A 25,729-nucleotide genomic window follows, 5' to 3' on the forward strand; every position below is an offset into this window, starting at 1 on the left:
GTTGACGTGGTACGGTGTGCCTAGCCGAGCAAACCACGAGAAGTGTATCATGCCTCACCATATATGTCACCAAAAGAAAGTTGAAATCGTGTACGTATATATTAGTTTGGTTAGGTCTCTAATTGCTGGTGGGTATCATGTTCAAGTCCCCAACGCCTCACCAGTCTTCCAACTCTTGCTCGGCCAAAGGTGATATTATGTGCAAAGTAGGTGTTGGAGAAGAATTTGTAGTTTAGGAAAGTCGCACATGCTTTGTTGTGTCGCCTGGGCTCGTCATATAGGTATCGCATTACTGATTGAGTTGCCCGTGTCCACAGGCAGAGCCAATACACTGCTGTGGTCAGTGCTGAATCTACAGATGTGTACGAAAAACTCACCTCTTTCCCGTATCAGTTGCGCAGCAGCAGCAGAGCAGTGACGCAGGCCAACAGAAGATCTAAGAAACATGAATAATTGATCGCGCGCGATTGAGGTGATACCTACAGCCATGCCCACTGTGACTACGAATCCGATAGTAGGTCCAATGACCTTACAATGACATGGGTTTTGGTCACTTTTCGCGTGTCCACTGTTAGCATAACGCGTAAGCTTTGGGCCGGCGAGTTACATACGTTCCGCACTGGAAGCACACGATCGGAAGAGGCACGAAGTCGCACATGTTGACAAAAGAAGAATAGCAAAAAAGATGAGAATAGCCTCTTCTTTCTTAGCAATAGTAGATGCGAGATGAAGTTCTGGACGTTGCCAAGTGAGGAGATGCGGAGTGGAGATAAAGACGTGGGAAGGCTGAAGTTGTGGTGCTTGTTGTCGCGCTAGCCTACGTCATCTCCGGGCGATCGCGAATCGGAGACACGCGTCAGCCACATCGTGCTTCTTCAATTCGATCCTTCGCATTCAACAACGCTTAGACCTGTCTAGCAAATGCAGCTATGTACAAGATGCATTCCCATGAACTTGTTTTCGGACACTTTTCTGACCAATGACTGGCAAGTGCCTGGTCTATATGAAGATCGGGGACAAGAGCGCGGCCAGCTTGTGAGCATGGCCCGCGTGCTCGGGCTTGTTTGGTCTTGTCTCTAAGACCTTTGTTGCGAACGCGCCGAAACGCAGAGCGTGGACGCCAAAATCAGGATCTGACGACTGCTTGCAGCCCGGTTCAAGACTCGCGCAAACCATCGTGAAGCGCTATCAACGATCAACCCTCTATCTCTCCACGTACCAGTTCCAGCTCGACAGTCCTCTGGCCTTCTCGAATCTTGCCCTTCAGGCCATCGTTATACTTGTCGAAACAAAGCCCCCACAGCCCCGGCTCGCCCTCAGTCTCAACTGCAATAAACCCCTCCCAACCCTCGAAAGTATACCGCTTCTCCCCGTTCGAGCAAAACCTGGCATCCCAAGGACCAGCTTGGCCCTCTTCTGCATCAACACGAAGTCCATGGCTAAGCTGGAAGATGTCCGAGTCGGTGTCTAGATATACCCAATTGAGCTGTGGCGGATCATTTGAGATGGTAGATACAATGCCTTCGTAATCCTTCTTTGGGAAAGGCAGATAGTATCCGGTGAATGGGTGATGTGCCGGTCCTTCGTATGTCGATAGCTCAACGTACAGTCGCCCTCCACAAAGTACGATTCGACTATTCTTGAACAACTCTTTGCGGTCTTCTGGCGTCCTCGCAGTCGCTCGGCATCGCATGTGGCACCTCTCGCCCTTCCAGTCGTCATCTTCGTCGGCAGCGGCATCGTTCTTCGCGTTCTCGGTTTGACTCTGTAGGGCGAGAACGGATGTCGCGGTCAAGGGAACTGTTCCCACAAGAGCCAGTAGGCCGAAGACCATCTTTCAAGAGTTACAAATAGTGGAAACAACAAGCTAAAACGATCATGAGGGTTGTGACTTGGTGTATAGTTACCAAGGTATAGCGTGTGCTAGCTGATGAGGCCTCACTGCTTAGGTATCTATCGTAAACCCCACATCACGACGCCAGAAAAAGAAAAGCTACCATACGCACCTAGATCACCTCGCGTAGAAGCCCATGACGAAAATCAAAATACGATTCCAATGTGGCTGCATATATGGAGTGCAGAAGCCAATCAGAGAGCTAGTGAGCGGATGGCTTCCGGTTCCCGCTCCACTTAGCTCCAAGATGATCGACATGATCGATAGTGAATGCCGGGGCCAATGACGAACAACAAACCCCATACGGCTGATCTGTGGAAATTCATGAGTTGCGACGCTGCTTTGGGCGAGACGCGATCACCCTTTTGAGAAATTGTAGTCGAAGCTACAGCATTAGCTGACCACTTTACGCATCTCCTGCATTAGAGCCATGGGTAAACTTGAATCGCATGCAAGCTCATGGCCAATCCAACACTCATACTCGTGAGGATCACCTCGCCGACCCGTAGATCGATGATGCAGCTTCGGCTGGTGGATGCGGGCACTTCGGACCTGTCCGTCTAGTACCTTGCGTCGGGAGGTTTATCAATCAATATATGCTCGCTCAGTGCTTCCAACTTTTCCATTCAAATCCCTCGATACCGAAGACGTGAGAACTGGCGTGGTCAGCACAACTCCCGCATCGCAGGAAAGCGACAATACCGCAATTAACTTTACCCCCACTACAACCGCAACTCACTCCTCCGCAAACCCCTGATAGCGAGATCGCACCGGAATCTGAGTTCAAAATGGCGGACAACCTAACAAAAAAGTGCGTGTTTGACGTTTTCAAAACCCCTTGCCACATTCTAATTCACGACCAGCTTGGGCGACACCGCCTCCAACGCAACCGGCGGCCGTGAGGGAGGACCCGGCGATACAATCGGTAAACTAGGCAACACCGCCACCTCTACAGTATCCCCAAAGAACAAGAAGAAGTCGAAAAAGGGAGGCAACAGCAATGATGAAGAGGATGAAGAAGCGAATGAGGGGTTCGGTCTTGACAATGGATCAGATGTAAAAGGCAGCCTAAAGGTGCATATCAAGTTGGATCTGGAAGCCGACATTAAGGTCTATGCGAGAATTAGGGGAGATATTGCCATTGGGATCTTGTAAGAAAAACATGATACAACAAGTATTGTTCTCGTAGAACTGTGACGCGGATGTTTAGACCTTCGGCTGTGATCGTACACACCGCGCGATTAATACAAGTGGCTATAACTCATAGCGTTGTTTCCTGTGTCAACATGAGGTTGTATCGCGCAGTGTAGACCTGACGATTGCAGTGACAAGACTAAGGCGTAAGTATCGTGGAGTGTAAAAGTGAGCACTCGGCGGGGACAGTGTGGGCAAGCACAACGTCAGTCATTTGGGTCGGTATCTACCCATCGTGAGATGAAGACTGCAAGATCAAGTAAGATCGCAGACGCAGCTGACTGATGAATGTGCGATGCAATGATCTACCCAGCCTTTCCTGCCTCGGCTAGACGCGCTGGACCCTGAACGTCAGGCCGCATACCAAAAATAATGCTGAGAGTCATCCACGATGTGGTCTAACAATGCGCGGGCCGCTACCCCACGCCTTTCCAGAATTCCAACGGTCACTGCATCGATTGTTCTGTTCGCGACGCAGCTTCCACAAGCTTTCGAGAGTTCCACGACGCGTGCAATTTCGGGAAGCGCGTGGGAGAAGAGGGAACATGGCGGGGTATGAAGAATGGTCACAACAGCAGTTGATTGCCAGGATACAAGAGTTGGAGAGGCAGATAGGAGGGGACGCACAAAGAGCTGCTGAACTGAACTCATCCTCGACAAGCGAACCGACGCCCACGCCTACAGAACCGCTCAAGCCATGGGAATTGCGCACAGCCCGCAAGGCATCGCCGAAAGCCTTCGATGCTTCGAAATACAGCACACGGTTAATCGCACTGAAGTTTGCCTACCTAGGACAGAAGTACAACGGCTTCGAGCATCACAAAAACAACACCACACCATTACCTACGATTGAGGAGGAGGTCTGGAAAGCGTTGGTCAAGACGCGTTTGATAAATCCGATACCCACGGGCGGCGACGAAAGAAGATATGAGAGAATTGATAGAAAAACTTTTGCAAAATGGGATAGGGAAGGTGCTGATGTAAACTGGGATGGCTGCGAATACTCCAAATGCGGACGGACGGATCGGGGCGTGAGCGCTTTCGGGCAGGTCATTGGAGTGAGGGTCAGGAGCAACAAGCCATTGCCAAAAGTTTCTGAGCCTGTACGGAATGCCGAAGGAGAAAACGAAGCCGATAACGAAGAATCAGCGTCGTTATCAGACGACGTCCAAGACATCCCACAAAAGCCGTTCAACGACCTTACCGACGAACTCCCATATATCCAGCTTTTGAACCGTGTGCTACCCCCGGACATTCGTGTTTATGCGTGGTGCCCAAACCCGCCAGAAGACTTCAGCGCTCGCTTCTCTTGCAAAGAACGGCGGTACAAGTACTTCTTCACCAATCCTTGCTTCGCACCTGTACCCGGATCCTCTGGGCAATACAAGACCAACACCAACTACAACAACTCCAAACCCGTTGCTACTGAAAACCAAGAGATAATGCGCGAAGGCTGGCTCGACATCGAAGCCATGCGAAAAGCCTGCAAGTCGCTAGTCGGCCTCCACGATTTCCGCAACTTCTGCAAAATCGACGCAAGCAAACAACTCACAAACTTCCAAAGACGCATCTTCCACGCCGACATTGAGGAAGTGTCCTCACTGTCCGTGCCAGGCTTCCTCTCCCACCCCGCTCTCTCTGCGCCCTACACCAACGGAGAGCAACCAAAACTATACTCGTTCACCCTTCACGGCTCCGCTTTCCTCTGGCACCAAGTCCGCTCTTTAGTCGCCATTCTCTTCCTGGTAGGCCAAGGTCTCGAGTCACCATCCCTAGTCCCCCAACTCCTCGACATCGCCGCCAACCCTCAACGACCAAAGTACGAAATGGCATCGGACGCCCCACTCGTTCTCTGGGACTGCATCTTCCCGCACGCGCACGAAGTCCGCAGCACCGAGGAGCGAGAACACGGCTACCAAGACCGACTCGAATGGATCTACATTGGCGACGAAGGGGGCAGCGAGCCAAAAGCCAGAGGAACAGCCAAAGGAGGAGGCCCTGCTACCATTGGTCGCGGAAAATGGGGTCGCGGCGGTGTCATCGACGATGTCTGGGAGGTGTGGCGGGGGAACAAAATCGATGAGACGCTTTCGGGGCTTTTGCTCGATAAGATTGCGAATTTAGGACAGTCGACGCTGGATGCGGAGGTGCCGGCTGAGCAACAGAGTATTGGGATAGCGAGGGGTGGCCCGAGAGTGTTTGATGGAGGGGATCTGGGCAGGGCCAAGGGAAATTATATGCCTGTGTTGCAGAGGGAGAGACAGGAAAGTGTAGAGGTGGTGAATGAGAAATACAGAGTGAGGAAGGGCATTCCTGATCGTATTCAGGCGAAGGATGATGATGGGGATGAATAGATGCTGGAGGGGTGAGACGCACGAGGGATTAGTCGGTATACAGGCCCTGCGGCTGGACTATCCGTATGCCTAATCGAGTAAAAAACACTTTATTGGGTATCATAATCTGTCGCAGTTTTCCCATGTAGCTTTGCGTTATACATGCACCGATACACACTTCGTCCCCAACCTTTTGCATGCCAATACACCCATATGTGGCACCTCCCACCTTAATCCCCGGTATTCAATTCCAAATCAATCTGCACACCGTTGCTAATCGCATAATCCGCACACGTAAGATTATCATGGAACGGCCTCTCCCCCTGCCTCTTCAGCATAATCTCATGCACCGGTCGCCCAATCTTTGCTGCAACCATGGCTTTCAACAGCTTGATGGGATCACTGGGGAGGCAGGGAACTTGTGTCTTGGTGCCTAGACGGTCGTTGATGGTGACGAGAATCATGGGCTCGGAGGGTGCAGCAGGAGCCGCAGCCGCAGCAGCAGCAGCGGATTTCTTTTCTTTTGGTTTGCTGTCGCGGTTCGAGTCGCGTGGTTTGTGGTCGCGCGAGCGGGATCGTCGACGGCGCTCACGGCTCGAGTCTCGTCGTCTGTCGCGCGACGTATCTCGGGGACGGCGATGATCGCGCTCTCGGTCGTCATCGCGTCTTCGATCGCGGTCCGAGTAATCTCGTGGTCGCCTCTCTCGGTCTCGGTCTCGGTCGTCGCGTCGTCTGTCTGGGTCGCGACGCTCGCGGTCGCCTTTGAATTTGAGATTGCTGAAGTTCTTGGGTTTACGTGGACCGGGGGATCTCCGGGGAGAGCGAGAGCGATCGCGGTCTGTTTTAGAAGAGTCCATCGTGATGGGCTTTACTCGAGAGGTTTGTGGTGCAAGGAGGAAGGTGGATTGGAGGTAAGCTCGTGTGAGACAGCTGGGTAGAAAACGTGACGATCTTATCGATAAGAAGCATGCTGAGCGCGTCATCCCGTTCCCCAGGCTTTCTCCCACCCCCACATTCCGCTGTCCATAGTTTCGATCCTCTAGTGACACTTGCTTATATTCCAACACCATGTTGGCACTCATTGACCACTTGACCTCTCCGCCGGCGCAAACATTTCACGTGCTGCAGCCAACGTCGTCAACAATCACATACACTGTCTCGACGCGTCCTGTTCCCAAGACACTACCCGCGCTCGCAAGGTACTATGCAGGGATATTGTTGAGAGTCTCACTAGGCATCATAAGCATACTATCACTATGGTCAAAGTTCTGTGTCACGAACGAAGCTCGATACGACCCAACTCTAAGAATGTGGAAAATGGGACATGGCGTGGAAGCGCACCTCGTCAGGCTCACAGAAGCTTACCAATGGCGATACTTGATACCTACTGCATGTATCATGCTCTTTCTGGTTTTTCGCCGCAACTACACAGGTACCTCGCTCCCCTGATCTCATCTTCTGGTTTCTAAGCTAAGGCAATCTACAGAAGAATCCCTCACCATACTCCGCGGCCTCGGTGTCCAGACCTCGACTACATCTTTGACGTATCTTCAGACGCCCACCACGCGCTTTATACCCACCACGAGCATACAGGACGTTTTTATACACGAGGCGTTCAAGGGATTTGAAGTGAAATTCTATCTTATGGTAGTAGTGGAGGACGAGGAAAAGGTCGTCGTTGTGTTTCCGAGATTGCTACCGAGAAGAGGGACGCTAGAGATCGTTTGGAGGGGCGTAAGAGGAGGATTGTGGGAGGACAGCATCAAAAGTGCAGACCGGGAAACGAACGTTGAGAGCAAAGCAGCGGGGATCGTAGAATCATAACATGAATAAAGCGCTCCAATACATGTCGTAACAACCGCATGATTAAAACCTCGTCTGTGTCCTACACATGCTCTGAGAGTTTGCGTAAGCCTCCTCATTGAGCTGCCGTAACATTGTATCCAAACCTCCAGTTTTGCTACACTTTTACATGCATCAGAGCTCCCCGTTTACAACAATCCGTCTGGTTGTTCCAGCCTCGTGGTATAAATCACGTCTGCTCTAGTCTTTTTGGTATCAATCTCGTCCTATCCAAACCCCAATACGCCATGTATCCAGACCCATACCCGTGCCCATTTTTCTAGTACCTATACCTAGTACTATAGTCCTTCGGCGACACAACCAGACCTCTGCCCTTCTTCGCCCCCCGGTATACCGTCTCAATGATATCAATAAACTCCTGCTTATCCTCCAACACCCAGTTCAGCTTGTTATTGTTTCCCGTCCCAAAATCACACATCATGTGCTTGTTACGGAAGAAGAACATGACAGTGCAAGGATCGTACAGCTCGTACATGGCCTTGAAATCGGGGACTTCGTCGAGGTCGCAGAGGTAGATGGCGCAGAAGTTCTTCACGCGGTCGGCGATCTTGTAGAGTACCTCGTCTTGCGACATGCAGTCGGGGTCCGAGTCCCGGCCGAAGCGGATCAGAACTAGGCGGTCCTCCTCGCTGAGGATGGCTTGGTCGACGTGCCATCCTGTGCGCAGGTGGGGGAGGACTACGGAACCCATGGTGGGTGGGTGCGTATGCGTGCGCGCGTGGAGTTTGGGTTGGAGGTGGGTGACGGTGGAGGATGAGAGGTCAGAGTATGCGGGGTTGACGACTCGATACGGCGCGTAGATTTGTGCTTGGTGCGATCGTAGGATAAGAATGGGCTGTGTGTCAAAGATTTTCGTATTGTTATGTATGCGCAAGTGTCGAATCAATAAATGGGTGTGCTGAAAGAAAGTTGCGTGAGGCAGCTATTGCGCCCGTGATCTAGAAAGTTCGGGACATCCCGAGATCGCCCCACCATCGATCGCGTTGCTCCTCAACCTCGACCTACAGATCTTCACTTCTCAGCTAACTTGTTACTACCCTTTACTTCTGTAGCCTTCTACCAACTAATATCGGACTAATGACATCGCTCTGCCATCGCCTCATCTTGTTGGGTAGCAGCAGACAGTCTTCGTATGCGGAATTGCACAAAAAAGAACATCTAGCATACTTACTGTATGGTGCCACTTTTACGAGGAAGCATGCACGTAAGACGCCTAGTTCACTGTCCTTGGCAGGCGATCATTTCGCCAACGCTTTTTTTTGTGTCTTCGCAACATCGTTCGGATAGCTCTGCCTGTCAGAGAATGAGCTGGCCACCTTAGGAGCGTTGTGCAGAGTTGCTAGTCAATGGACCTAACTGCAAAATGCTCGTCTTCCGGTCCAGCTGCCCGGAGCCCTCAAGTCTGTCCACAAGTGGGGCGCACTCTATCCTGATTGTTGAATTGAAAAGGGGCATTACCCAATCATAGCCCATCTATCCACGATGTGGGTGTGATGCGGGACGCCCCGACCCCCCGCACGGGACCGGTAAGCCTTAGCGGAGTAGGGTCTGTCGACGTGTATACAGATGCAAGCCGCCTCCATCACGCACATGTTGCAGTATTACCGGAGCACAAAAAGATTGAGATCTCTATGCACTGTATTTACAGTACCAGTGACTAGAGTCTGCAGGCGTATGTGTTCAGGATGCACGCCAGCACTTTACCACGATTTGACAAGGCATCACCAATGCTTTACACGACCATCCTAGGTCAGTCGAAAGGGTCTTAGCTTGACGCCAAAAATGTCGTTTAGAAAGATTCGCAGATAACAGTGGGTGGGTGCGTTTGTGCTAATCTAAATGCAGACATCTTCAGGTCAGAAGTGCAGCGCGCCTACTACAGTAATGGGTAGCTGAGGCCATGCATCACACCGAATGCTGATTCGCCCTCGCGGTTTTCGAAACACCCTACCATAGCCTGACTGTATAGCTTGGTTTACCCTTGATGAGCATCGAATAGTACAATGATGACAGCGGCGATACTATTTTACGAAGTTTGTCGTCGGTACTATTTCACGATGTACTCATCGCCTCGTACCCCAGGCTTAGACCATGAAGAGGTTTCATGCCCAATCCGGATAGTCGTACAGTTGCTATTGAGTCGGCTAGAAGCAACCTCAGTCCAACACAGGTCTGGCTACAATGAGCAGCCTTTATCATGTCTCAGTGGTCATATGCTTTCTCAATGATGACAAACGACATGATATTCGCCTGGTACTGCTTCTCGGTCCGATATCGTTTAACACACTGGCGTATGCCCACTGTATAGAAGTGGTTAGATCTATGCCGGTCACTAAGAGCATTGCGCCTTCGGACCGTCAGTGTGCATACCGCGATGGAAATCTAGAGCTGGAGACCCGACTTCACGCATATGAATGGACTTCTTGGTATAACATACGCTACACCGCTCTTCCGCTATATGCGTACTTAGTGCATCTTCTGGTTACACAGGTGATCGGTATCATGCATGTACTCAATAGGCCAGCCTTTTATACGACCACGCTGTAGAAAGCCACGATGACACTGGAAGGGTCCACGGTGCACTAAGTTCTCCCCAGAACTCGCATACGACATGACTGGTCTTGATGGGAACATTCACGATGACCAGGAGGGTGCCGATGGAAGGTATTCGGCGGCAATGATACAGACTTGCATGCAGACCGAAACACTATCCGAAAAGGCTGTCGAACATTTTCCAACGAAGCCTAGAGGTCGAAAACTCAGCCATCTGGCTATCGAAGTAGGCTTGGCGACTGCTTTCATAGGCTCGACTCTTACTTGGCTTTTCAGGCATCCGATCTTAACGAGTGACTTTAAGGGGTCTAGATCAGAATAGCATACTGTAGGACAAGAGATTGTCTAGAACCCTTTGGGAAGAAACGGAGTATGAGGAATTGCTTTTACCACCTTCCAACTCTACAAAAGCCCCCTCCGTTCCTCGAAACCTTTATCATTCTCACCATTATCTATTGAACACTACAATCAAACAACATATCTCACTCAACAACACCTGCCAACCAAAATCAAAATGTCTGACTACACCGGCCCCGGCATGTACGAGATTCTCCCCAAACACGCTCCAGAAATGAGCCTGAATGTCTGGGGTGGTGCAACAACTGCTGGCACGCCCATCAAGCTATAGTACGTTTGCTTCCCACGGCTAAACATCGCCATCTTGGACTGATCAGCTACTAGCCCGAGGACGAAGGAAGCCAAGAACACTCACTTTGAGATTGTATCGGCGGGGGGCTACTACGCTCAGCCTGAGAAAGGCGATCGTGAATATCACATCATTTGCGCAAACTCTGGTTTGTACTTGTGCATGAATGGTAAGCCAGTCACATCTTTCTACAACATATCTGTCCCGTAACACCCACATCTATCTAGATTCTGGTGGCAAAATCACCCAGGAAATCCGCCCTCCCCTTGACAACGCCGTCCGCTGGAACATTAGATACACTGGAAACGGTACCTTTGCGTGAGTTTCCTCCTTCCGCGACCATTTATGGGTAGGGATGTGACCTAACGTGTACTCTAGCATCAACAACGTCAATGGCCAGAAGAAGCAGCAGATCAACGTTCGTGGCGCTGGCAAGGACAGCGGAACAGAAGTGATCTCATACGCCATTACCGATGGTGCTGAGAACGCCCAGTTTATTCTCAAGGCTGTTGTGTACACTTGAGATTTGTCTGGATAGGTAGTGCGGTCGAGTTTGTAGGCCGAGGCCAGTGTTACGAGTGAAGCCAATTTCAGACTCCTCACTCGAGGTGTAACACGTAAGATCTGTCGCTCCTTCATCAAATTGATCCGGTGTACACGTTAGACTACTTTGAAATGACTGTCAAAAGCTATGTATCCCATCCGTGTATTGGTTTTGATAAGAGTGTCTTGCAACTAAATCAGATTGGTTACTCCACCGTATCAAAGTGGAAAAAACAAACTTCCTTTTAAGAATAATCCTTCCTACTACAAAAGAACATATAGAGAGCTATATAGATATAGATTCAAAACTTAGAAGACTACAATATAGTTAATCTTATTAGGTTTTCTTACTAGAAGATAATGTAGGCTGCAAGGTAAAACTTGTTATGTATATACCTGTTTGGGTTTTTCCTGGTATATGGTGACTCTAATTTCCGCTATGCAGGAGTATCTTACCTTTGCCTAAACTCAGAAGAATCAATTGATTAATTGTGTGATCACTGTTAGCTGAAATCTTTCGCAACCTAGCATTGTGCCTAGGTGCTATACTGATCTCTGAAGCTGAATACATTTAGTGCGCCTGATGAAATCACCTAGATTTTGTGAACACCCATCATGTATACATTGTAAAAGAATCTCACTCGATCATCAAAGAAGATATCGCTCCTTCTAATTGCGACATGCAAAAGGATGAAGCTACGCTGAACATCTTCTCGTAGATGCAAATTACAGAGTGTACCGGTAGAAAGGGCTCTTGTCACCCATAAGCAGCAACTCCTGCTCGGAATACCTCGCACGAATAGCGTCTTCACCGTGCTCCGCGATCAGCTCATCCCTCAGTCTATTCTCCTTCGCATACGCCCACCTCAACACGAAAGTCATGAGGATGGCGGTACAGCACATGGCCAAACTAGCCGAAAAGCCTGTCGTGTACTTTGGTGCTTCGCGCGAAAGATAGATATTGCTTCCCATGATACCACCCATGTTTCCCACGGAAATCAAGAGAGCCATACCAACAGCGCGCTTAGAAGATGGTGCAAGGGAGTTGCCAATCCAGGAGACAAGGCAGGTAAAAGGGCAGTATAGACCTCCAGCCACGGGGAAAAGGAAGCCATAGGTGATGCCAGGATAGGCGGGCTTAGGAATGGCCAGTTGAGCGATGAAGCCGCATACGGCAATGGAATAGCCTGCGATGATGTATGGGGAGCGCTTGCGTGTCAGATCGGACGCCCACGCAAAGATGAGGGTAAGGATAGCGGCGAAAACGTAGATCGGGATGGTCATGAGTTGGGCATTGGCACTCGTGTAGCCGAGGCCTTGGATGACAGATGGTACGGTAGCTGTGAATCTGTATAGAAATATCAGACATGAATCGGTAGCACAAATCGTTTTCGTCGACCTACCCATAAACTCCAACGGTGTTTCCCCAGAAAATAACCGTAGCAGCCCAAATCTTCCAGTCGGAAAGACCAGTGAGAATCTGCTCTTTGCTGATCTTATCGCTGTTGGTGGCTTGTCCCTGTCCAGACCCAGAATCGTTGGACAATCGGGAAACCAGCAAGTCGCGCTCTGGTTGGGTAAGGAACTTGGCGGTTTCTGGACTATCAGGGAGAATCTTCCAGATGATGAGCGCGAGCGCCACTGGGATCAATCCCTCTATTAAGAAGATCCACTGCCATCCGGCAAGTCCAGAGCGACCGTCGAGCTTCTCGATACCGTAGGCGAGCAACCCACTGAAAGCACCAGCAAGAGAGGCGGCTACATAGAAAACAGCCATACGACGCTGAAGTTCGAAACGGCGATACCAGAGAGTAAGCAGAAACGTTGCTGCGGGGAAGAAGCCAGACTGCGAGTGTAAGCATATGCTGTCAATTCTGGATAGAGCATTTTCCACCTACCTCTGTCACACCCAAGAAGAAACGTCCGGCAAGTAGCCCACCGTAGCTGGACGTAAGACCCATAAGTGTCATCACGAGACCCCAGCAGAACATCAAGATTGCCATCCAATGACTTGGGCGCATCATCTTGAGCACGATGTTGCTAGGTACTTCGAGTAGCGTGTATGGAACGAAGAATAAGGTGACTGCAGTGTTGTACTGGCTACCGTGCATTTTCAGGTCGTCCGTCATACCAGCAATCTTCGCGTTACCGACTACAACGTGTTAGTAATTCGACATGAATTCGTCCAAGAGCCTGCACTTACTATTGCTTCGATCGATGAACGCGACGAGGTAAAGAAGAGACAGCATTGGAACGAGTCTCATATCCACCTTCCTCAGCACACGGGCAGCCTCCTTCTCCTCAAGATCAATATTCTGCGCTTCGAGCTCACCACTGCCCGATGAAGTCGAGATCTTCTCCGCGACATTCTCGGTCTGCTGGTGCTCCGCGGAGAGCTTGTCGTGATCGAATGCTGTCGCCATGGTGTGATTGCAGGCGATATGGGAGAGAAAACTAGCAAGGCAACGCACGACTTCAACCCCGTGGGGAGCTTCTACCCTTTAATGCATCTCGGTAGAATGCAAAGCCCGAATCATAGCATCACAACGGCATACCTTCTTCGGCAACGTTACCCACCTAGCATGCATGCCTCGCCTCTCCAGGCTCCCCTCAACGCAATTGACCCTCTTGTGTGGAGGCGGATCAAACGTATCTTAGCTTCTGGGGTACCAAGCGGCGCCTTTGCGGGGTAGTTTTGGCGGGATCATCATGCACGGCGTCGGCACGTGCAGCGCGATCTGCATGTCGTTGTGACGTATGGTTCGACCATCTGTCAAGCGGCACAGGATTAACTGGAGATGTGCAGGGGCGCATTTGCCGATCTCATAAGCCGCGGTGTCGGTGTGGGCATTTGTTGAAGGGCCGGTGGTGGATTTGGCGAAGAGTTGCTAAGTGGTTGGTCGGGTGAGTCCCTTCGGCGATAGCCCGATGAAAAAGGAAGTCCTGTCGGTAGCAGCGCCGCCTACGCTACCTTGTATTATGTAGCTAATGGACATATAATGTCCGGAATCTATAACTTGTCGTTGTCTGAATTTAGTCCACACGACATACAAGACATATCGAGGTCTCTGCCAAATGTGTTGGTCGCCCACTACAAAGTGTTATTCGTAACAATTGAGGATAACAGAACCCATATGCGGAAAAGGTTCTGCCTCGAGACGAGGTAGCCACGCGCACAAGCAACCATAAACGCGATACTTGAACCGGTGGCATTTGAGCAATCCGATGCATGCCTGTATTTGACATGTTCAATCGCGCCCACGTTCGAGCCTGCGCAACTTGCGTTTCCAGACATGCCCAATTACATGAGGTTGCACACATCAGCTTGAGTTTTGGCACCGTCCTTGGTCGTTGTCTTTGCACATGTCTTTGCGACATCCTCCAGCACTTGCCTACACAGCTCCCCTGTCAGCGCACTACATTCAGCGTAATGATCGCACAGCATTCTCTGCGCTGTCTGTAATCCCTCATGTGGCATGACGCTCGCGCCCTTGCCCTTCTTGTCCGGGCCATGCTCCGCTAACGTCCATTGTCTCCTCAAATCCCTCTTAAGACCAAGGACCATTACAGGCAAGTTTTCATCGTAATTAAAATGCTTGTTCACTACCGGCAGCCATGTCGAAGAAAGCGACTCGAGCGACGCGCGCGAGGATATGTCGTAGCAAAGAATCACAAATTGTGGGTGCAGAAGCGTATAGTTCTGGGGTGAGGCCGTGTCGTAGAATTGCAGCCTGTACGGCCGGCCATAGAGTGTGATATCGAAGGCATACGGCTGGTCGATATCGCGCAGCTTGGGAAGCTCATAAGGTGGGAGGTCGTCGTTCTGAGGTTGCACGCCGAGTGACAGGCGACTTTGAATCATCAGCAAATGATACAAGACGTCAATCCACACGCTTTCGTCGCCGCTGTCGCAAGTCGCGCCGTACAGCGCGCCGGATGATAGTACTCACGACAAGAACGTCGACTTCCCTACTTCAGAGTCGCCCAGCAGCAGGACGGTAATCTCCGGAGGCAGTGAGTTATATTCCATCGCGAGTCGTAGATGCCCCGCAGGCACAATCAGATATCAAGGTGGTTTCATCTTTGCTTCTAGGAGAGTCATGAGAAGTGACGAACATCTGGGCGCGGAGATAGGCGTTAGCTGCACATGGTCTTGGCAACCAGAAAGCGTCGCTCCATCACTCGCTGCCTCTCCACTCCTTCACACAACCTCGCACATATGTCGCCCGTTCTACGAGACGATCGCCAGCATACTTAGAATTTGTTCGCGCTAACGCGACAGCAGCTAACTGATCAAGAGCGTTCGCAGCTGCTGCTGCGTCGCGCCAGTTTAGCGTGCATACCTGAATTACAAGATTTGGCCACCTGTTTCCGAAGCCGTGGCAACCACCCTGCTATACTATTATTCGACTATGGATATGAAGCGTTTGCGCCTTTCATGTTTGACAGCCTCGGGATAATGCTTATCTATATGACGACCCATACGACTTTGCAGCCACAATTACCTGTGCCTTGCTAACCCGCGTTCAGCAGTCTTGGCAACGCCTTCGACACCATGAACCAGGAGTCTGGATTCTTTAGAGCATTTCCGCATCCTGCTTGCCTACCACCAACATGATATTTTGCGTTAGGCAAAAATCCGTGTGGCCATAGCAGAAGATAACGATTCGGACCTGCTTAGAATTGTAGAGCATGTACGCCAGCCAAGTACGCTTGCTGTCTTGGAGTCTTGGAAACGCCATCCCCGATTACCGAATCAGGAAGCTGGAAGCAATTCTCTCGTCTAAGAGGCTGGCAATAGAAAGTACCAAGCAATCGGCTTTGAATAAATATCAACAGGATGGCGACAGTCTGTGTCTGCACGACTTGCAACTTCTACCCGTCGCAGCATTCTTACCACTGCCCGCCATGAAGGTCTCCACTCTCCTCGGTTTGCTTCCTGGCGCTGTTCTCGCGTCAGATGTCCTGAGCGTTGCGTTCTACGCAAAGGAGAAAAACCAGCTATACGACTTCATCTCGGCCAACAGCGAGATTGATTATGGCTGCCGTCCTGTTGTCATGGCTGCAGGTGGCGAGCACAAGCTGCACGCTGTCATCTCAGAGGACCATTTGGACCACTTCAAGCGAAGTTTGGATCCAGAGCTCGTTCGCGTTGAGCTTTTGCACAACATGAACAAGCGACAGACTGCAACTGCACCTATCGGCAAGGGCGATCGTTTCAAGGGTGGAAAGGTCGCGCCTCGCGGTCTCGGTACCAGGAAGCCCAGCGAGTACGCCCAACTTCAAAATGCCGGTGTTTTCAACATAGACGAAGTCTACACCGCCATGAAGGGTCTAGAGAAGGAATACGGCATGTCGCTCTTCACGACACCGGAAAAGACCTTCGAGGGGCGATCGATCATTGGTGGTGTTGCGAACAAGGCGGAGAAGATCAAGAAGGACAAGCAGTACATTTACTTCACTTCTGGTATGTCTTCGCTCAAAATCACATTTGAAGGATAGACTAACCTCCCGACTAGGAATTCACGCACGTGAGCGCGGTGGACCTGACAATCTGATCTACTTCGTCTCTGATCTGCTCTATGCAAACGAGCACCGCATCGGCCTGACCTACGGCAACAAGAAGTACACCAATAGCCAGGTCAAGAAGGCTCTTGGGGCAGGAATCGTTTTCATTCCTATGCTAAACCCGGATGGTGTGAACCACGACCAGGCAAACAGCAACCTCTGGCGAAAGAACCGCAACCCCGCCTCTTCTACGCCTGGTGTTCCTCTTAGTGTTGGTGTAGATCTCAACAGGAACTTCGACTTCCTCTGGAACTTCACTGAGAAGTTCGACCCCTCCGTTGCCCCTGCTTCAACGAACCCCACTTCGCAGGCTTTCTACGGCACTGCACCGTTCTCTGAGCCAGAATCGAGAGACATGGCTTGGGTGTACGACCAGTACCCCAACATACACTGGTACATTGACGTTCACTCCGCTGCTGGAACGCTGCTCTACTCATGGGGTGACGACGTCGATCAATCCCACGATCCAAAGCAGAACTTGTTCAACTCAGCTTACGATGGAAAGCGCGGTATCGTCGAAGACGAGCTGTACAGAGAGTACATTGACCAAGAAGACTGGGACAACATCCGTATCGCTGCCAACCGTACCACTGATGCCATGATCTCCGTCGGCGGCCGAGAGTATGTTCCCCAACAAGCTGTTGGTCTCTACCCTACTTCTGGTGCTACAGACGACTGGTCGTTCAGCCGCTGGCACAAGAACAAGAAGCTCACCAAAGTGTATGGTTACACCATGGAGTTTGGTTACCCAACCAACTTCTACCCCACAAGCGAGGAGTACATCCAAAATATCATTGATACTAATGCTGGTTTCATGGAGTTTATCCTCACTGCTGACGAGATTGGACTCAAGGCCTAGATCTGTAATGGTAGAACGTGGCTCACGCGGTAGCAGGGATGTGGAAGTGACGACATTATGAGAAACGAGAGACGATTTGTTGTAGCTGTAGCATTAAGAAGAGAGTATTACTCATTAGTCATTAATCAATTCGCTGGTAAAGCACGCCATGAGGGTATCATCGTACAGGATTATCATTGTTGAAAGATCCTAATCCGAAACTTTCACGGCAAACGCATCTTGCGGAAGCTCCGTACAGACGCAATGCCTCTTAAACGTAGCCACCTTCTAACAATTGTCTTTCTTTCGACTGCGTTCTTTTGATGAAGGAGGCTGCGTTTGTCGCGTATTCGTACTTCGGTTGCCGAGCGCTGGGGGTTGTAAGGACGATGGTGAGCGATCTGATCTAGAACTTCTTTGCGGTGTAACGTTCTGATTGGGAATTGAGTCGCGGTAAACAAAAAGCGAGCGTCCACCAATGGCTTTTGGGCCGTTGGAGCCGCGCTCATAGGAAATTCCGGTGTCTCGATCTTCTTCCCCACCTCTTTCGTCGTCTTCCTCAGCATCGGCATAGTCATCTTCCATATCCATGGTCGCAACACCCTCCGTCATTGCTCTTCCCTCCTCCGACCTAGTCTCTTCATCCCTCTTCTTCATCCCTTCAATCATCATCTCCGTCCCCCATCTCCTCCACGTCAACCCCAACCTAAACGGCCTCCTTCCTGCCTCCTTCAGACTTTCATACCAATCTTTGTGCTCCGTATAAGCAAGCCTTCTATCCCACTTCTTCTCCGGCGCCGGCGCCCGCTGCAGACTTGCAACATGCTCAAACAACATGCGCTGTGCATGCGTATTGATGTCCAGCAATTCGAGGATACTATCCTTGACATCTCTGTCGAAGCACAACCACTCTATTGTCGGTGGATGAGAATCAAGCCGAAAGCCGAGTGCTGAGCCGCCTAGGACGAACACGGATGGGAGGTAGCCGACTTCTAGGCAACCCGGAAGTAGCTCGTCGCCTGATGGGTCGGGCTTGGAGGCTAGTGGATCAGGGCCCAGAAGGTAGTTTACATAGCCGTGTTGCTGGCGGGTGAGTAACGAGCGAAAGTCTGAGACGGAGATGAAGGACGCAGCGTAGTGATATATCACGACATCGTATTCGAACTTGTGGTATTGGACTTGCTTTAACTTTGTACCTTTAGGTCCGCGGAGGCCTCTTGGTAACTTTGGAGCTTTGAGGCATTGCGACTGGGCCTTGGGCGGGTTGACTTTGGGGGTTTTGGTTTTGCGGCCTTTGACATGGTGGCGTTCATCATCTTCAGATGAATGGTCTCGCTTTTTCCTCTTCCGTTGTTTTGAGGTGGCTTTGGGCGACATGACATTCAGTAGTCGTTTCACACAAACTAGAGGTTAGTTGATGGTTGTGCGATGTGAAGACTTGCTATCCGGAGAATTGCTTGGATATATGCATAGCGTGGAGAATTAGATTAGCCTCATTGGGAAGGTTCAGGCAGTCTTCAGAGTCTTCTTCACCGTGATGGTGAAATAGCTCAGTAGAGAAAATAGAGGAATGCTGTACGAAGAAGCTAGTCGTTACCAAATTGCACTTTTGATGTAGCCTACCAATCTTAGGTCGCGGTCTGTTAAGAAAGCACCATTGTAACTCTTTGAGGCCGCTTTTGGTACCTAGGGTTGGACTTAGCAGAAGCAAGCTCCATCAAAGAAGCCGGCAAGATTCAGAAGGAGATGCGCCTTTTCGGTGCGCATACGCGTACTGCCCAAGCTCATGTGAGACTTCGGAGGCTGCGCATCTACGCAGCCAAGAGACTGGTGTCAATTGGGAGGGATGAGAGGTGGAATAGTGGGATATTCGTAGCTGTAGAATCAGCTGATCATCTGTATTCACAAAACCTGATACAGCCCATCAACAAGCCCTCTAAGGGGTGCACCACGTGCGTGTCTATTTCGCCACCTTGCTTGGATTACAGGCAATTTGCGTGAAGACTATTGTCATAAGTGATAGCTATAATTGAGAATCTGTGCGTACTTGCATCATGATGCTGTCTAGCGACGATCAACAACCACTAAGATAGTCTTCCAACAAAAAAAAGGTGGCGCTATGTTCAGTTATATCACATTCTTCTAAGGAAGTACGCAGTGCCCATAGGAGTAACCATCTAGGTTGTCTGTCCGAAAAGATTGTGGTCCTCGATATTTGAAGTCTCGGCAGATATTCAGTTCACTTATATCGAGTGAGAGTGGATATAGAGGTAAAAGCTGCACGAGCCAGGCGCGTAGCCTAGCTTAAGCAGATATTTCCATCGTTACTTGTTCGACCTTTCAATCTCCACTGCGACATATCGGAAACAACCATCGAAAGAATGTGGATCACAAGACTCTTCGGGCTGGTTGCCCTCGTCGTCGTTGTCACTGGCGAGATATGTCAAGAGTAGGCATTTGTTCCACAACCCTGGTACCTCTTAGGCTATGTGACACGATGACTGACTCTGATCTGTAGCTGCTTGAATGATGCCCAAATCGCGAGCAACCTCACGATACTGGAGCCATTAGATAAGTTGTTGGTCGCTGGAAAACCACAGCCGCCGCCACCTTCACCACGACCTCCGCCTCCACCGCCACCAGCAAGGGTCCTTCCAGCAGATGACCAAGTTTGGGGAAAATGCAGAGAAAAGGGATGTATGCTCTCATGGGCAATGCGCTACGAAGACAGCCAAGTAGGAACCTATTACGTTCCGCCCCGCCCTACAGCAGCGTCGCCGTACCAGAGTCTGAGTGACCTTGCGAAGTGGTTTTGGTTTCGGTGGCCCCAGGCCAACATAAGGGAGGAATATTTCGACTTGAACCGGGCTTGGGGCATCGGCCATGCACTCGAAGAACTTGGAGTTAATCCGTATGCAGATGAATACGAGGGAGGCGAGAACCGGGTTCACAGTGTTGACCACAAACTACCGCCCGATAACCCCTACTTCGATATTCCTGTCGCTGACCAGAAGTACAAGGTCAACGACAAGACGTACAGGGCCACAGCTGCTAGCTTTTCCTTTTCACTGAATCCGAAAGACGGTGTCATCATTGCTCTGAACCGAGAGAGCCCCAAAGCAACGGGAAAACAACAGGAACCACCAGTTCCAGATGACCAGATGCCGGAACTTACCCAGTTCTCTGATGTGGCGTGGCTGAGTTGGGATGATATGGTCAAAGAACAGAATGGCGATCTCAAAAACATTCGATATCTCATCTCCGTTTTGGTCGTCAATAGGGAGACGGTCTCAGTCGTACTGAGAGCATCGGAAAACAGGGGATGGGGAGTCGACGATTGGCCAGGTCATATATTCGAAGACGGGTCGCCAGAGATGCATGCAATCATGGGTAAGTCGCAATTGTTCCAAGCGCGTCTGTAAGACGACTACACGCCATTTTTTCTGAGCGATTTGCTTGTCATCAAATCTTGTGGAGCGTGCTGGGCTGTTGGTATATGTCTATCAACGTCTGTTACTGTAGCCTGGCTGCCTCGTAGCACAAGAACGTCGCTGCCATGCTCCATGTAGTACGGCGACACCCTCCTGGGCCATTCAAGGCTATCTTGTTCTTGATCTCTTATGAATGCGAAGATCTTCCCGCTGACTCATAACCAGGTACTCCAAATATGTGAGAGATACCCCTGTACGGATTGTATGCGAAACTTGTACTGACTTCGAACGCCCACTTTTAGGCAAGGCTTCGGGTATATGCTGATTCAGCACAAAGCGCAGCTGGGCAATTTGTACGTCAGCAAGATACAGGTCTTCAGATGCGAAACAGTGCACCGCAATCCATGTATTGTTGCACATGTATCGCAACCAGGCTCTGGTTTAGGAGGTGGTCCAGAATTGATCCCAAACGAGGGCGTTGCGGAGCAGTTATCAGTCAGAGGAGTAAGACGTGACGAAGATCATAATTTGGTTCGTACACACAAAATACTCGCGAAGTTATAACGGTGTGGAGAGCTATAACTTCTAGAATAGCCGAGAAGATCTCAGGAGAAAAATGGCCTTCCCTTGCTGGCGGAGAAGCTTCTTCCTCTAAGCTGTTCTCCATCTACGATCTAGTACTTCTTACCTCGAAAACGTAGTCGCTCTTTATCCAGTGAAAGTGAAAGTGATATTATACCACTTGCCTTAAGCGACGCACAGCTAAGTCTCTCTCACTTCCCAACTGTTGGTTCTTTCCTGTAAATACTCTCCAGCAACTATCACTCGAAAATATGCAGATCATAGGGTTCCTTGGGCCGGCTGCCCTCGTTGTTGCCGTCGCCGGCGAAATTTGTCAAAAGTAAGCATTCCCCACTACGCATCTCACCGCTATCAACACATCCCATCACCTCGATGTATGCTTGAGTACATGAAAGGATAACTGACTGCGACTTCTAGATGCTCAAGCGAAGGTGCAGGCTCCGTCGATCTCAAGATACTGGGGGCGCCAGATGCAAATTCATTCGTTATCGCATCGAAGCCAGATGAAGTTTTTGTCGCCGCCGGAAAGGGACCAAAACTAGCGACAGATGAAGTCTGGGATAGTTGCAAACAAAAAGGGTGTATAATCGAATGGTCGATGCACCACGATAGCAACCAAGTTGGACCTCATTTTGTACCCCCACAGATAAATGCAGAATCTCCATTCCAGACCGGGGAAGATCTCAAAACGTGGTATTGGCACGAACGCCCAGATAGCGAGATGGGCAACGAGGATGATAGCCAATTACGCGATGATTGGGGCCTTGACGATGCATTAGACGGGCTTGGACTTTCCTCGTATACGTACCTGCACGAGGGTGGCAAAAATCGAATCCTCAGCATGGCCCACGTCGACCCTCACGGCTGGTCTACAGCCGACCAACAGACATACCAAGTCAACGGCCAAACTTATCGGGCTACCGGTGCTGATTATACGGTGTCGTTTAATACAGGGGAGGGTGTTATCATTGGCTTAAGTCGCGAGGGCCCTGCGAGGGCCGCTCACCGTCGATATCCGGAGATTCCAGCAGCTCAAATGCCCAGACTCCATCAGTTCTCTGACGTGGGCTGGCTCACATGGCAAGAGATGACAAAGAAGGACGGCCATGATGCCAAAAATCTTCGATATCTGTTCTCTGTCTCCATTGAAAACGAAACAACCCTGTCAGTGTGCCACAGAGTATTCGTCAACAACAAGTACAAGAACAAACCCTGGCCAGGGCTTACATTGGAAGCCGGTACGGATGACTTTCACGCCATCTTAGGTACTCCGAACATGCAAGGGTAAGGAATACACCGGTATGAACTGTGTATGGGACGTACACTGACTTCGCACATGAACCTATAGGTACGGATATATGCTGATACAGCACAAAGCGAAACTCGGTAACATGTACATCAGCAAAATCCAAGTTTTTAAGTGCACCACAACCAGCATGGTCTGTATCGTCGCACACGTATCCCAACCACGATCCGCTCCATCGTCGGTCCCGGAACAGGGCGTTGAGGAACTACCATCAGGTATAGTAAGACGCGACGAAGACCACAACTTGGTCCGTACTCACAAGATCTTCGCGAAGTTATGAGGTGAGGGTTTCGCGTGGAAAAGAAGGACAGAAGATACCTGGACTTGTGGCCGTCGGTCGGGTGCGACTGCCCGGGTCAGATTTGGGTGCTGGGTCGCGATTGCCTTAATGAGACATCAGGCAGGCGCGACCCTTACTGGCTGAATTTGGGTCCTTTGCTTTCCAAACTCGATACTTTCTCGATCGTCAGTCCCAATTAATTCCGTCTCTTTTTCGCTTTTGAATATGCTTGATCCAGTCAGACAGCTCGATGCACGCCACATGTTGTAGGCAAAAGTAAATCCATGCTGCTAGCCAATGACACGACCTCTACGCGCATCACGACGAAGCGGATCCGGCAGCCGTGTGCCCGCATGTTGTTATGAGGGGATCCGAACGCAGGGCAGGATACTTACATATACTACAGCAGGCACCGCTGCGCGTCAGACCCAAACTTACATCGCTCAACCACAGAAACTCGCCGTCGATTGAGGATCAGCAGTCATGTTGTGCAGGCGTGCCTGCTTCGGTACGCCAGTACGTCAGACTCGGCCAAACGTCATATGCCACGGTTGCCCCGCGCCGTAGGATGAGGGCGCGCGCATGACAGCTAACGGAGGAACATCTGCCGCCGTCCCAGGCAATCAATTCGCGTCTACACGATGCGACCGTGGGGTATTAGCCGTTCCTCCGAGCGAGGTTCTGGTAACAGTTCCGGGCCATGTTCATCTCGCAGGCTCTGTGACAGCTTAAAGGCTTTTCCCTACCTCCTCGGCTTTCCTTACCCCGCTAGCGACTCAAACGACTAAGCCTGTCGTCCTATCAGCCGAGTATCTTCGCCGCATTGCGCAATCGGAACCGCGGCCGGTAGCGAACGAAACGACTTCTGGACGCCTTTGGATCTGCCTTTCCGAGGTTATACCACACCATCTATTAGCCATGAGGCCTGCGATTACAGCGCCCGCCGCTTTTCGCGCTGCAACCTCCGTTGCACGACTCCCTCGACGACAGACTTGCAGCTTTGCGACGCGTTGCTTAGCTTCCCCGACAGCTGCGAAATCGGCCCAGTTTTCGAGCCCGCGACGAACCACCGTAAACAGCGCCCCAACAGCAGCATCCAGTCTGTATACCCAAGTCGGACAGTACAGGATGGCGTCTCAGGCAGGAATCAAGAAGATCAAGGTCAAGAACCCGGTGGTGGAGCTGGACGGTGATGAGATGACCAGGATCATCTGGCAGGTCATCAAAGACAAATTCATCCACCCATACCTTGACATCGACCTCAAGTACTACGATCTTGGTCTGCCATACCGTGACGAGACCAACGACCAGGTTACCCTCGATGCTGCCGAGGCTATCAAGAAGTACTCTGTCGGTGTAAAATGCGCGACAATTACTCCAGATGAACAGCGCGTCGAGGAGTTCAAGCTCAAGAAGATGTGGCTGTCGCCAAACGGCACCATCCGAAACATCCTGTATGTCGCACATTAGGGCAATGGAAGAAGCATGGCTGACAGCATATTCTAGAGGAGGTACCGTTTTCCGCGCGCCCATTGTCATCCCCACCATCCCTCGTCTTGTTCCCGGCTGGAAGCAGCCCATCATCATCGGCCGTCACGCTTTCGGCGACCAATACCGCGCCAAAGACCGCGTTATCCCCGGCGAAGGCACACTTGAGATGGTCTTCACACCCAAGGGCGGCAAGCCTGAGGTCATCAAGGTCTACGACTTCCCTGCCGAGGGTGGTGTCGCGCAGACCCAGTACAACACTACCGAGTCTATTGCCGGTTTCGCACACGCTTCTTTCAAGATGGCCTTGGACAAGAAGCTACCTCTGTACATGAGCACCAAGAACACCATTCTCAAGGCATACGACGGAAAGTTCAAGGATGTCTTCCAAGAAATCTACGAAAGCCAGTACAAGAAGGACTTTGAGGCCGCCAACATCTGGTACGAGCACCGCTTGATTGACGACATGGTCGCCCAGATGATCAAGAGCGAGGGTGGCTACGTTATGGCCTTGAAGAGTGCGTGCACGTTTTGTAGCTCACGAAACTCCGCTGACATGGTTAGACTACGATGGAGACGTCCAATCCGACATCGTCGCCCAAGGTTTCGGCTCCCTCGGCCTTATGACCTCCACTCTCATCACCCCTGACGGCAAGACATTCGAAGCTGAAGCGGCGCACGGCACCGTCACCCGCCACTTCCGCGAACACCAGAAGGGCAACGAGACCTCCACCAACCCCATCGCCTCCATCTTTGCCTGGACACAAGGTCTGGCCAAGCGCGGTGAGCTAGACAACACACCTGAGCTCGTCGTTTTCGCCGAGCAGCTTGAGAAGGCTTGCGTGGACACTGTGGATGTCGACAAGATCATGACTAAGGATCTGGCCCTTGCGTGCGGAAAGAAGGACCGGGGCTCTTGGGTCACTACCAACGAATACCTTGATGCGGTCGAGAGGAGATTGAAGTCGAGCTTGAAGGAGAAGTTGTAGATGCGTAAAGGAATTGAATAGCTGCTACAAGGTTTGGATCAATATCCATTGGATAACAGCATGATACCTAGCTACCATGCAGACGGAAATCTGCTTACTCTTGGGCAGAAATCGATCATCCTCCAAGTAAATTAGGCCTGTGCATCTCTTCGTTTGCCAGTGAGGCGCGACGCATCTTTTTTTGGTATGGAGCTCGTGCCATGCGGTCTCCACCTGTTCCC

General features: G+C 50.9%; 11 protein-coding genes across 11 annotated transcripts; 6 read left to right on the top strand and 5 right to left on the bottom strand.

The window, feature by feature from the left end:
- Positions 1-273: 273 nt before the first annotated feature.
- On the bottom strand, positions 274-489 carry GT037_005580 (uncharacterized protein; the record flags this gene model as incomplete). The annotated part of the gene is made up of 1 exon (XM_038930627.1): positions 274-489. The coding sequence occupies one exon, from the start codon at positions 487-489 to the stop codon at positions 274-276; it is 216 nt and encodes a 71-aa protein (XP_038786316.1).
- Positions 490-1,195: 706 nt separating this feature from the next.
- On the bottom strand, positions 1,196-1,834 carry GT037_005581 (uncharacterized protein; the record flags this gene model as incomplete). The annotated part of the gene is made up of 1 exon (XM_038930628.1): positions 1,196-1,834. One exon carries the CDS (start codon positions 1,832-1,834, stop codon positions 1,196-1,198), a length of 639 nt encoding a protein of 212 aa, XP_038786317.1.
- Positions 1,835-2,682: 848 nt separating this feature from the next.
- GT037_005582 (uncharacterized protein) lies at positions 2,683-3,049 on the top strand (the record flags this gene model as incomplete). The annotated part of the gene is made up of 2 exons (XM_038930629.1): positions 2,683-2,705; positions 2,758-3,049. The coding sequence occupies 2 exons, from the start codon at positions 2,683-2,685 to the stop codon at positions 3,047-3,049; spliced, it is 315 nt and encodes a 104-aa protein (XP_038786318.1).
- A 584-nt stretch (positions 3,050-3,633) lies between these two features.
- Positions 3,634-5,442, top strand: GT037_005583 (pseudouridylate synthase 3; the record flags this gene model as incomplete). The annotated part of the gene is made up of 1 exon (XM_038930630.1): positions 3,634-5,442. One exon carries the CDS (start codon positions 3,634-3,636, stop codon positions 5,440-5,442), a length of 1,809 nt encoding a protein of 602 aa, XP_038786319.1.
- A 209-nt stretch (positions 5,443-5,651) lies between these two features.
- Positions 5,652-6,278, bottom strand: GT037_005584 (uncharacterized protein; the record flags this gene model as incomplete). The annotated part of the gene is made up of 1 exon (XM_038930631.1): positions 5,652-6,278. The coding sequence occupies one exon, from the start codon at positions 6,276-6,278 to the stop codon at positions 5,652-5,654; it is 627 nt and encodes a 208-aa protein (XP_038786320.1).
- Positions 6,279-6,489: 211 nt separating this feature from the next.
- GT037_005585 (gpi15 protein) lies at positions 6,490-7,245 on the top strand (the record flags this gene model as incomplete). Its single annotated transcript, XM_038930632.1, has 2 exons — positions 6,490-6,853; positions 6,908-7,245. The coding sequence occupies 2 exons, from the start codon at positions 6,490-6,492 to the stop codon at positions 7,243-7,245; spliced, it is 702 nt and encodes a 233-aa protein (XP_038786321.1).
- Positions 7,246-7,558: 313 nt separating this feature from the next.
- On the bottom strand, positions 7,559-15,056 carry GT037_005586 (mfs general substrate transporter; the record flags this gene model as incomplete). The annotated part of the gene is made up of 8 exons (XM_038930633.1): positions 7,559-8,182; positions 10,550-10,586; positions 11,766-12,374; positions 12,430-12,872; positions 12,925-13,178; positions 13,230-13,480; positions 14,332-14,877; positions 14,977-15,056. Coding segments are annotated over 8 exons (2,844 nt in total), but the record flags the coding sequence as incomplete, so codon positions are not given.
- Positions 10,352-11,006, top strand: GT037_005587 (uncharacterized protein; the record flags this gene model as incomplete). The annotated part of the gene is made up of 4 exons (XM_038930634.1): positions 10,352-10,464; positions 10,519-10,652; positions 10,711-10,801; positions 10,862-11,006. The coding sequence occupies 4 exons, from the start codon at positions 10,352-10,354 to the stop codon at positions 11,004-11,006; spliced, it is 483 nt and encodes a 160-aa protein (XP_038786323.1).
- Positions 15,057-15,934: 878 nt separating the features above from the next.
- On the top strand, positions 15,935-17,453 carry GT037_005588 (zinc carboxypeptidase a 1 precursor; the record flags this gene model as incomplete). Its single annotated transcript, XM_038930635.1, has 2 exons — positions 15,935-16,493; positions 16,546-17,453. 2 exons carry the CDS (start codon positions 15,935-15,937, stop codon positions 17,451-17,453), a joined length of 1,467 nt encoding a protein of 488 aa, XP_038786324.1.
- A 267-nt stretch (positions 17,454-17,720) lies between these two features.
- On the bottom strand, positions 17,721-18,809 carry GT037_005589 (uncharacterized protein; the record flags this gene model as incomplete). The annotated part of the gene is made up of 1 exon (XM_038930636.1): positions 17,721-18,809. The coding sequence occupies one exon, from the start codon at positions 18,807-18,809 to the stop codon at positions 17,721-17,723; it is 1,089 nt and encodes a 362-aa protein (XP_038786325.1).
- A 1,004-nt stretch (positions 18,810-19,813) lies between these two features.
- GT037_005590 (isocitrate dehydrogenase) lies at positions 19,814-25,508 on the top strand (the record flags this gene model as incomplete). Its single annotated transcript, XM_038930637.1, has 7 exons — positions 19,814-19,881; positions 19,951-20,822; positions 21,626-21,764; positions 21,863-22,729; positions 24,132-24,485; positions 24,538-25,037; positions 25,084-25,508. The coding sequence occupies 7 exons, from the start codon at positions 19,814-19,816 to the stop codon at positions 25,506-25,508; spliced, it is 3,225 nt and encodes a 1,074-aa protein (XP_038786326.1).
- Between the last annotated feature and the right edge of the window lie 221 nt (positions 25,509-25,729).

The sequence above is a fragment of the Alternaria burnsii genome, assembly GCF_013036055.1.
Source record: "Alternaria burnsii strain CBS107.38 chromosome Unknown 732, whole genome shotgun sequence".
Taxonomy (NCBI): domain Eukaryota; kingdom Fungi; phylum Ascomycota; class Dothideomycetes; order Pleosporales; family Pleosporaceae; genus Alternaria; species Alternaria burnsii.